The sequence below is a fragment of the Ipomoea nil genome, unplaced genomic scaffold (genome assembly GCF_001879475.1).
Source record: "Ipomoea nil cultivar Tokyo-kokei standard unplaced genomic scaffold, Asagao_1.1 scaffold2580, whole genome shotgun sequence".
NCBI classification, from domain to species: Eukaryota; Viridiplantae; Streptophyta; class Magnoliopsida; order Solanales; family Convolvulaceae; genus Ipomoea; species Ipomoea nil.
Window position 1 is genome coordinate 1,613,191 of NW_017619008.1, and position 11,903 is coordinate 1,625,093.

The 11,903-nt window shown below is 39.9% G+C and overlaps 2 protein-coding genes and 1 non-coding gene across 3 annotated transcripts; 2 read left to right on the plus strand and 1 right to left on the minus strand.

Moving 5' to 3' along the window:
• Window positions 1–1,419, plus strand: LOC109154037. The gene has a single exon (XM_019301918.1). It carries the CDS (start codon window positions 1–3, stop codon window positions 1,417–1,419), a length of 1,419 nt encoding a protein of 472 aa, XP_019157463.1.
• An 8,634-nt stretch (window positions 1,420–10,053) lies between these two features.
• Window positions 10,054–11,120, plus strand: LOC109154062 (expansin-A1-like). The gene is made up of 3 exons (XM_019301938.1): window positions 10,054–10,205; window positions 10,279–10,591; window positions 10,784–11,120. Exons 1-3 carry the CDS (start codon window positions 10,067–10,069, stop codon window positions 11,025–11,027), a joined length of 696 nt encoding a protein of 231 aa, XP_019157483.1. The 5' UTR covers window positions 10,054–10,066; the 3' UTR covers window positions 11,028–11,120.
• A 709-nt stretch (window positions 11,121–11,829) lies between these two features.
• Window positions 11,830–11,903, minus strand: TRNAI-AAU. The gene has a single exon. It is a non-coding gene; the product is annotated as a tRNA-Ile (tRNA).

The following is an 11,903-nucleotide window of genomic DNA, read 5'->3' on the forward strand; positions in this document are numbered from 1 at the left end:
ATGGAATTATTGTTGGAAAAATTGGTTAAAGGTCAGTTAGAGATTACAGAAAGGTTGGATCGGATGGATACTCGCCAAAATATGGTTGAAAATCAGTTAGCAAATCAACCATCTATATCAAGTACTAAAGTCACAGGTAAGTTGCCAGCTATGCCCGAAAAACCAAGTGAACACATGAACGCCGTCACCACTAGGAGTGGGAAGCAATTATTGGACCCACCGTATCCTAATGGGGAACAAATTGTCAAGAAGAATCTAGAAGGTGAAAATGAGAAAGTGAATGAGGGTGTTATTGCTCAAGATAAGGAAGATGAGATACAAGAAATTGAACCCGTAAAGAAGCATACACCACCTCTACCCTTCCCACAAAAATTCCAGAAATCTAGGGAAGAGGAAAGAAGAGCAAACTTCTACAGTTTGATCAAGCAACTGGATATCACCATTCCTTTTATTGATGCAGTGACCGAGATTCCCTCGTATGCTAAGTTTTTGAAAGAGATTTTATCCAACAAGAGGAGAGCTGAGAATCGTGAGACAGTAGCAGTAAGTGAAGAATGTAGTGCTTTAATTCAAAACAAGCTTCCTCCAAAACTTTGGGATCCTGGGAGTTTCTCTATCCCTTGTGTTATTGGAGGATCACTTGTTCAAAAGGCTTTATGCGATTTAGGGGCAAGTGTGAGTTTGATGCCTTATTCTTTGTGTCAAAAGCTGCAACTTGGAGGGCCAAAACCTACATCCATAACTCTTCAGTTGGCAGACAGATCAGTGAAATATCCTATCGGAATTCTGGAGGATGTGCCAGTGAAGATTGACAAATTTTACATTCCGGGAGACTTCGTGGTTTTAGAGATGGAAGAAGATGCTAAAATTCCTATTATCCTTGGGAGACCATTCTTGGCAACCGCTGGAGCTATAATCAATGTCAAAAAAGGAACCGTAGTTCTTGAGATTGGAGAAGATAAAGTTGAATTTAATGTTTTTGAATTGGCTAACAAATCTTCTTGTCTTGATTCTTGCTTTTATGTAGACGAAATCGACTCATGTGTTGCAACTTATGAGAGGGGTAAATGGATCTCCAATGACCCTTTACAACTCGAAGGTGAAGATTCTACAAAGAGTGAATGCTTGGAGGATGGTACGAATGATGAGGAATCACAGGAATTGCCACTAGTATTCCTTGCCTGTAACCTCGAGGAAAAGGAACCACCACAGGTAGAATTAAAACCTTTACCAACAAACTTGAGGTATGTTTATCTTGGTCCAAATTCTACTTACCCAGTGATTGTAAGTGCTCATTTGAAAGATGATGAAACGAAAAAATTATTAAATGTGTTAAGACAACATAAGAGAATCATTGGTTACACTATTGATGATATTGTTGGAATTAGTGCTTCCTACTGCATGCACAGGATTAACTAAGAGGATGGGCGTAGACCCAGTGTTGAGCACCAACGTAGGTTAAATCCTACGATGCAGGAGGTTGTGAAGAAAGAGATCCTAAAATTGTTGAAAGCTGGCATCATTTATCCTGTCCCTGACAGTAAGTGGGTCAGCCCTATTCACGTGGTCCCAAAGAAAGGGGGGACAACTGTAGTCCGCAATGAGAAAAATGAACTCATTCCTACCAGGTTAGTCACTGGGTGGAGGATGTGTACGGACTACAGAAAGTTGAACGATGCCACCAGGAAGGATCATTTTCCTCTTCCGTTTGTTGATCAGCTGATTGAAAGGATGGCTAAGTACTCTTACTTTTGCTTTCTTGATGGTTTTTCGGGGTTCTTCCAGATCCCAATCCACCCTGATGACCAAGAGATGACTACGTTTACATGCCCGTATGACACCTTTTCATATCGAAGGATGTCATTTGGGTTATGTAATGCACCAGCTACATTTCAAAGGTGCATGTTAGCCATTTTTTCCGATTTAGTTGAGAAGACTATGGAAGTTTTCATGGATGATTTTTCTGTATATGGTTCTTCTTTTGATAATTGTCTTGATAATTGGGATGAGGCATTAAGAAAGTGTCAAGAAGCAAACCTTGTTCTAAATTGGGAAAAATGTCACTTTATGGTACAACAAGGGATTGTTCTTGGACACAAGATATCAGAAAAAGGCATTGAAGTTGACCCAGCCAAGGTGGAAGTCATAGAGAAATTGCCACCACCTGTTTCAGTAAAGGGAATAAGGAGTTTTCTTGGCCATGCAGGGTTCTACAGGAGATTTATCAAAGACTTTTCAAAAATCTCTAAACCTTTAACTCAATTGCTTTTAAAAGATGCTAACTTTGTTTTTGATGATGCTTGCCTTGAAGCTTTCTGCAGATTGAAGAAGGCATTGACAACAGCTCCCATAATGTCACCGCCAGATTGGAACTTACCATTTGAGATTATGTGCGATGCTAGTGACTATGCTGTAGGGGCCGTCCTTTGTCAAAAGAAGGGCAAGTGCCTACACCCAATTTACTATGCAAGCCGTACTCTTGATGCGGCTCAGGTTAATTATGCCACAACAGAAAAGGAGATGCTGGCTGTGATTTTTGCTGTTGATAAATTTCGATCCTACCTAAACGGATACAAGGTCATTGTCCATACCGATCACTCAGCATTGAAGTACTTGATGAGCAAAAAGGAATCCAAGCCAAGACTGATGAGGTGGACCCTTCTGCTTCAAGAGTTTGACTTGGAAATCATAGACAAAAAGGGAACAGAAAATCTTGTAGCTGATCATTTGTCCCGATTAGAGAACCAAAACGAAGTGGCTGAAGGAGAAAAGATTCCAATCAATGATTACTTCGTGGGAGAGCAACTGATGGCTCTTCGTGCTTTTATGCCCTGGTATTCAGATTTGGTAAATTATGTGGTTTGCCAACAATTTCCACCAAATGCTTCTAGGTCATTGAAGAAGAAACTACAAACTGATGCAAAATTCTATCTTTGGGATGAACCGTTTCTATACAAGAGATGTGCAGATGGAATATTAAGAAGATGCTTGCCCGAAGACGAGGTAGAAAGTGTCTTAAAGCATTGTCATTCATCACCTTATGGAGGGCATTTTGGACCTTTTCGAACCGCGAAAAAGGTTTTACAGTCAGGATTTTATTGGCCCAGTATATTCAAAGATTCACATTCTTTCATAGCTCGTTGTGATAAGTGCCAAAGAGTGGGCACAGTGGGAAGGAGAAACGAGATGCCTCAACAAAGTATTCTTGAAGTGGAACTATTTGATGTCTGGGGTTTGGATTTCATGGGTCCATTCCCCAAGTCTTTTGGTAATGAATACATCCTAGTGGCAATGGACTATGTCTCCAAATGGGTTGAAGCCATTGCTTGTCCTACTAATGATTCCAAGGTTGTCATCAAGTTCATCAAGAAGAATATTTTTGCAAAGTTTGGGGTACCAAGAGCTTTGATCACTGATAATGGGACACATTTTTGCAACAAAGCGTTGGGGAAAGTTCTTGAGAAGTATGGAATTCATCACAGACTCTCTACACCATACCATCCCCAAGCCAATAGTCAAGTGGAACTGTCAAACCGAGAAATCAAATCCATTCTTGAGAAGGTGGTCAATCCGTCTCGAAAAGATTGGTCCACAAAGCTTGATGATGCATTGTGGGCGTATAGGACCGCTTTCAAGAATCCTATTGGAACTTCACCTTTCAGACTTGTTTATGGGAAACCTTGTCACTTGCCCGTGGAGTTAGAACACAAAACCCATTGGGCAGTCACGACGCTCAACATGGATTTGCAACTCGCAGGTGAGAAGAGGCTACATCAACTAAACGAACTTGACGAATTCAGGCTCGAAGCCTATGACAATGCGAAAATCTACAAGGAGAAGACCAAGAGGTGGCATGACAAGCACATTCTAAAGAGAGAATTTGTCCCGGGAGACGACGTCCTTCTATTCAATTCAAGGATGAAATTATGCCCAGGAAAATTAAAATCCAAGTGGACTGGGCCACACAAAGTGATTAAGGTACATCCATCGGGTGCCGTGGTGCTTCAAGGAACACAAGATGAATTCACGGTCAATGGACAAAGGTTGAAGCACTACTATTCACCCGAGGAACCTAAGGTCAATGTGATACATTGCCTTCATCTCCCGACCTACATGTGACACCTGAAAGGAGGTACAGTCGAGCTAGCAACGTTAAACTTAGCGCTCCATGGGAGGCACCCCATGTTATCCTTTAATTTATTGCATTTTTATTTCTTGCTAATTATTTAGTTCTAGTTTGTTTTACAAAATTTGAGTGTTTTTTCTGGTTTCTGTGTCAAACAGCGGTATAGGGGTTGTTTTCGGCTAAGTAAAAAGGCCAAAAATCGACCTAGGCGAAAAATTCCATACTGGAATTTTTCGACGCGTCGAGCCTGAAGGGATAGCCTACTGGAAATTTTCGACGCGTCGAGCCATAAGCTCGACGCGTCGAAACCATCGCGTCTCGAAAATTTTCCTACTGGAAATTTTCGACGCGTCGAGACGCGACAGAACAGATCTGTTAAATTGCGACCGGCGGTCCATTTTTCTCCCCAAACTCATAATTCTCTCTCAATCTCTCACTCGCCCAAGATATCCCAGGTCCGAATCCTCTGGTTCTCCTCTCCATTCACTTCCTAAAGCTGCAAGGTAACAATAATCACTCTTTTCTACTTTCAATTTCTTGATTTGGAGGTACATTTTTGCTCTATTCTTGGGTAGGCGCCCTACCCACGAATTTTTCCCCTGATTTTGAATTTTTGGTTAGATAAATTGCCCATTGTTGATTACTAATGATTGATTGTTGCTATATACATGTTGTAATTGCTACATTAGAAACCATTGCACTCACATTTTGATTTAATTTTCTAAATTTCTTCGTTGGTTGTTTAAGCTCTATTTCACTTTGTTTTGATAGTTTTAATTCCTTATTTTAGTCTATGATGATTGTAGACCTTGCTTCTGATGATGGGTACCCTTGTTTTGTTGTGCGGTGAACTTGTGGGATGAATTTGATATGTCAATTTTACATAAACCTAGTGTTAAAGTTCATGCCCACAAGGTGTTTGATTAAATGCCCAAGTGAAGTTTGTGCCCTTGATTGAAAAGTTTGAAATCCTTAGACTCACTTTTGATATTTTGGCTATAAATTCTAGATCAAGTACTTGAAAGTTTTGTTTTATTTTTTTAGGTTTTTCCTATGGCACCAAGAGCCCGTCAACCATCCAAACAGCCAAGAGCCGAATCTTCGCAAGTCCGGGAACAACCACAACATGCTGCACAATATAAACGTTTTGTAACAGACGCAGCGGCTCAACGATACCATCAGTTGATGTCTGCCCGGCCCGTTCTAAAAGAACGTGGCGCACATATAGTGGCCCCGGAAGCGTGGAATTGGGCACCCCGATTCCTTGCTCAACCAGGAGATGCATTTAGCAATCTGGTGCGGGAATTCTATGCGAATGCAAAGGATGGCCTCGAAACTAATGTTTGTATTGTCCGGGGCGTTCCGGTCGACTTCTCGGCGGAAGCCATTAATGAGTACTACGGTACGCGTAATTACATGGGCGATGATTACTTTAATCGAGATATGGGTCGTGGCCACATGGACCAAGATTGGCTGAATCGTATTGCACAATTCTTCCACCCGACGGCCGAATAATATCAGGGGGGGTGTAGCCTCCCACATGGACTACAAGTATTTTAAGACTGCTGACAGGGGAATCTTGGACTTCATCAAAGCGAAACTTGTCCTAAATTCTCACAAGGGGACTGTCCGAAAAGACTTAGTGCTCCTTACCTACTGCATCCAGCAACGCAAGACTATTGACATTGGTCATATCATCAACGGCAATATCCGCGAAGCTGCTGATGCGAAGGGTCGATTCTACCTCGGCCACTCCTACCTCATTACGCATCTTTGCCAGCTGGCTGGGGTTCCTATTGATGAATCCCAGGAGGTCAAGTTAGCTCCACAAGCCTTCATATCTGAGCATTACCTAGAGAAACGCTACAAGACCGGTCAGCAATTCGGGGAAGAGGAAGAAAATGAAGATGATGAAGGGGGCGATGATGCGATTGCCCCACAGATGGCTGCACCTACACCTGCCCCTGCACCTGCCTTCCCTCATGATTGGCAGGATTTCATGCGCAGAACTGATGAGGTGAACTGGTTCATGGGCACCTCCATACACCAGCAGAATCAGGCCCATCTCGGCTTCCAGCCGAACTTTCCACCACCACCGCCTTGGCTGCAAGATCCTCAGTACATCCCGGACTTCTATCGGGGATACTATCCACCACCACCACCTCCAGATACCGACCAGTAGAAGGTTCTACGGCGATACTCCAACTCCTTTTCCTTCACTTAATTTATTACATTGGGGACAATGTAATTCTCTAAGTGTGAGGGGGAAGGATTGAAGTATTTCCTTTCCTTTCCTTAGTCTTTGCACTTTAATTTTATTTAGTCTGATCTCGTATTCCATTTCGTTCCCTTCACTTGAATTCTTGCTTGAATGACTCATGTGCCTTTATTTCCAATAAACTGTTGGTCTTGATACTTAATTGCTCTCGCTCTCTCGTGTCGGGTGGTGGTTTGTTTTGGTGGAACTTGTTGCATCTCATTATGCCATGGATGAAATCAAAGTGTAACACTTCAGTGATTTATTTTCCTTGTTAATATACTTGTCACCCACTCATAATCGGACTAATTTCTTAATCTAGTGGTTAGTGCGTGTGCTAGTGAAAGTTTATGTGGAATTCCGACAATTAGTTGGCTTACGAAAGCTTGTCTCATTACTCCTCAGGTTTAGTCTAATTTTCGCATATATTGAAATGATTTAGGCCATTCTTTGTAGCTCATAGCCTTTAAACCTGTCCCTACGTATGTGTTATCCTTTGTGTCCCCTTTGAGCCTTTTATTTTCTTTATAATAAGTGCTAAGCACTTATTACCTCTTCGTGATTATTTTTTTTCTTTGAATTACCCCCATATTATAACCTATTGCCCTTGGCCAAATATTATCCTTCCACCCTTTGAGAGAATGTAACTTTTGTCTTTAGAAATAAAATCTTATAGAAGAGAATTCTTCTTTGGAGCTTACCTTAAGAGCAACTCGGTTATTACTTGCTTGAATAAACCCATTCTTTTCTCATTCAGTTTGCAGTATTGATCTTACCAAAAAAAAAAAAAAAAAAAAAAAAAAAAAAAAAAAGCTATTATGGTCTTGATAAGTTGCCTTTTTGCTCCCTTATTCATCATTCGTATTTCTCTTCTAAAGATTTAAAGCTATAGATAATTGTGTCATTCTCTCCCTTTGTTATTATTCCTTACCTTTTTGTTTCCTATAAACCGTGACCCTTAGCCCCATTACAAGCTTAATAAAGACCTATTTGATCTTTACATGCAATGTTAGTTCTATTCAGGAGGAGTAGGAAGGGCAAGCCTAGGATGTTTTTCTGATGTCGTGTTTTGCATAAACCTAACTGAGTACGTGTGCACACTAGATTTCTCACAACTAACAATCTGGGTGCTTGTATGTTGGCTTGGGAGTAGAACGCGGGTGCCAAGCAGAGATGATTCTGGAAGCATGTGTCCTGCAGTGAGTTGGCTTGTGGTTTGCTAAGTTGTGCACGAGAAATTGGGAGCGATCCTTGTGTTTTGACCTGCGGTTTGATTCAGTGTTTTGCTTGAGGACAAGCAAAGTCTTAAGTGTGAGGGGGTGATGTTATCACATCTGTGCATGTTTTTATAGCTTTTCTGATTCATTTTAGAAACAAAGTTATTGAATCATGTCCATTTATTACTTGTTTTCCTTGCTTTCTCGTTAGATTATGTTTTTACACTTGTTTTGAATGCCTTACGGTGTTCGGTAGTGTTTTTCTTCACCATTACAGGGTGAGCGTGAGAGCAAGGGAAGAATTTCAAGCACGAAATTATTAAAAGAGGAAGAAGTCGAAGCATCAGCAATTCGACGCGTCGAGCCCATGCCTCGACGCGTCGAAAAATTCCAGTAGCTTCAAACATCGCACATTTTGGAGGCTCGACGCGTCGAGATCGCGGAGAGACGTTAATTTGGAAGTCTCCTAAATTGATGCCATCGGGTTTCTACTATAAAAAAGATCATCTTCTATCAACCCTAGGGCCTCTTTTTCTTCTACGATTTCGGTGTTTTGAAGGCAATCAAGAGCAAAGCACAAAGAGGACCAATTTGAAGATTTACAACTAGCTTTGGAATAGAGAACTAGCTAGAAAGATTCGGGAGAACTCTTTCACTCTTACTCATATTCTCGTTGTTATTTGTTTATCTTTAAGCATTGAATTTACTGTTATTATGGCCATGAGCGGCTAAATTCCTTAGGGATTTTTGGGTGAATTTGTTTATGAACCTATGTGCCTTGTTCGTTAATTTCTTAATATATTTATGTTTGGTTTTATGATTTGTGTTGCAATCTTGTAATAACCTGTTGTTGTTGGTAATTAAAGGCCTAAATTACTAGCTTCATAGTCATATTTGTGTCACCAATGGGAATTGGGGCATAAATTAGGGCACACACGATTGCACCTAATGGTTAGACCTTGGGAAAGGGGAATTTATTAGGGGAAGTTTATTCTAGATTGTTGCTCATCGGGAGGTGGTAGTAATTAGGAATAATTGAATGCTGATTTTCGATCTTATCGGGTGTTTAAGCCACGGGAGTGGAAATTCACTAGGAATAGGGATTACGGGAGTAATTCGATTCCACTTTGCATTCCCACACAGATCTTAATTCCAAACCAAATATTACAAACGTTAATTGGCACTAGGTGATTAAACATTGTGATCCCAAGAATCCCATTTTGCTCTATTGTTTACGAAACCTTAATATTTGTTTTATTTCTTGCTCGTTATTTTATGCAACCAATCAACCATCAAGTTTCGATCAGACTAGCTCTTATGAGTAAGCGAGTAATTAGTGATTAGTACCCCATCTCCCTGTGGTTCGACTACCTGAATACTCCGGGAATTATTTGTTTGTAAATATACTACGCATCACCTAATTGCATTTTCAGGTTACGTTCAGTGGCCAATTTGAACCAACCCGTATAGGTGTGGATGAGATACGGTGAGTCTCATCCAAATTAACCAAATGTCACAGGTGAAACTTTATAAATGTAATTATCTCAAAACTTATCTCAAAACTTATGAGAGAGTGCACTTTGTTACTGATTGAGGTGTTACTCAAAAAATATTCTTTAATATTTATCATATTTACACGTATAATTACACGAATCTAGACCCATAAAATAACAGAAAAATAGTGAATTTGTGAATAATTTATAATCCTTGAATACAGAGTAACGCATTAGGGATCATATGTGAGGAGATCCTTGGCATGCTGAGCACATGTAGTCGGCCATCCGCCATTAAATAGCTCACATGCATGCGAACTCAATGGTTTCAGATCTGTAGGTTTGGTACACGAAAAATAAAGAATGACAAATAAAAAATTCGAAAATTGGAAACTAGAAAATTAAATATAGGCTTAACCAATATAATGTGTATCTCATTATTATTATTATTAATATTAATATTATTGTTGTTGTTATTATTATTATTATTATTATTATTATTAGTTGTTTTTGAAAATAATCAGGCATTCCATTAATGAAACAAATCCAGTAAATAACATCATAAATAAAAGCCATTCGAATGACATCAAATAGACAGCTTAACAAAAGAGTATTGAATAGCAGAAAATTCTGTAAACTTATCATTAATGTTATTATTATTTTTTTAAAAAAAGTTAAATTATATAATGGCAGTACCTTTCAAAATATGTGGTCAACACACTCCAGTAAAGCTTGCCCAAATGGCATGGCATGCTAGCTGACCCTTATTCAAAGGAAGTCCCACATTATCAGTGCACGTAGCATATATAAGATATTATTAAAAAGATGCACCATTTTCTGTACTTGTCTATCTCACACAATATAAGATCCAATCACCTGACTCCACACACAAATTTCAAAGTATATAAGTGTCAACTTGTAACAGGCCAGATACATCATAATACCCCAGCCCAGATTCTATTGTCTTGAAATAATGAAGACCTTTTTCCTAATAATAACAGTGTCATTGATGGCCAGGTTAAGCAGTGTTGTTGTCCATGGTTCTGGCAACGGCGAATGGTCTGATGCCCACGCAACATTCTACGGAGGCGCTGATGCATCTGGTACAATGGGTAAGTCCCAGAAATCAGATAGACTAACTCAGTAAATAAATAATACACTAATTAATATAATGGTGCTGTGCAGGTGGAGCTTGTGGCTATGGAGATCTATACAGCCAAGGTTATGGCGAAAACAACGCTGCATTGAGCACTGCACTCTTTAATGATGGACTGAGCTGCGGAGCATGCTTCGAGATCAAATGTGTTAACGATGGTGAGGAGTGCTTTCCAGGTTCCATTATTGTTACTGCAACAAATCTATGCCCTCAAAACAAGTCTCTGCCTAACAATGCTGGAGGATGGTGCAACTCTCCCTTGAAACACTTTGATCTCTCCCAGCCAATTTTCCAGCATATTGCTCAGTATAGAGCTGGAATAGTCCCTGTTAAATACAGAAGGTACGCCACACCTCCTCGCTTATATAAATATAAATTAAATCTGCAGTCTCACTATCAGCTACTGATAATACAAGCCCAGAATTTTCCTTAAGCAACTCGATCTAAAATTTGCTTGACACTTTCAAATTTTAAGGCCCTGTTGGTAAAATGGCTTTTAGCTAATTGTGTTAATTAACTTGGATGGGTGAACAGAGTTCCTTGCAAGAAGAGAGGGGGAATAAAATTCAGTATAACAGGACATTCCTACTACAACCTTGTACTGATTTCCAACGTGGGAGGAGCAGGGGATGTTGTGTCTGTCTCTATCAAAGGATCCAACACTAGCTGGTTACCGATGTCTCACAATTGGGGCCAAAACTGGCAAAGTAAGGCGTACCTCGATGGACAAGCATTGTCTTTCAAGGTCACAACCAGCGACCAACGCACTCTTGTCTGAAAACAATGTAACACCTCCGGGCTGGTCTTTTGGTAAGACCTACACCGGGGGACAATTCTCCGGTCACGACTCCTCCACTTCCAACTCTTCCCGTATTACCCGTGTCAATTATCTTAATTTCTTCCTACTTGTTCTAGCTCTGCTTGAAGCACATCCATTATTAAAACTATGTACTTTGGTCAAGTGGTAGGCCACTAGGCCTTAAATGTATATCAAATATTACTGTTGATAACAGAATATTCTAAACACACTAGAATCAGATTCAAAAGCCGGCCTGACCTACTTGTTCATCCCATGGTGTTGAGATATTCGTCCAAATTTCTATTTCGCTGCAATAGAGCAGGTCTACACCGTCTACTAACCAAACAAAGTTTTGTTTATTTCTCCCATTATATGATATATGGCAACTAATTTTACAAACACACAGCACAATTGCAATATATGCACGACACTATAACACACAGCACAATTGCAATATATGCACGACAATTAAACTAAGACAGCATTTGTAATATCATTTCTCCCCCTTTTAAACCTTTATTTGTCTCAAACAAATGGGTGGGATGCGCAGCCACTCTTACAAGTTACAACTATGTACTTTAGTTAAGCCGGTAGGCCTTATCTGTATACCAAACATATTGTTGATAACATAATATTCTAAACCTAGCAGAATCAAACTTAAACCTCTTTGGTGTCTAAATAATAGTGTATGTTAAAAGGGAATCAACAGGTTTTAATTATAATATAAACATATATAGCAGATTCGAACTTAGTTCAGTTTGATTGCCAAAATAAAGGAAAATGGCCCATGCAGGTCTCGAACCTGCGACCTTTGCGTTATTAGCACGACACTCTAACCAGCTGAGCTAATAGGCC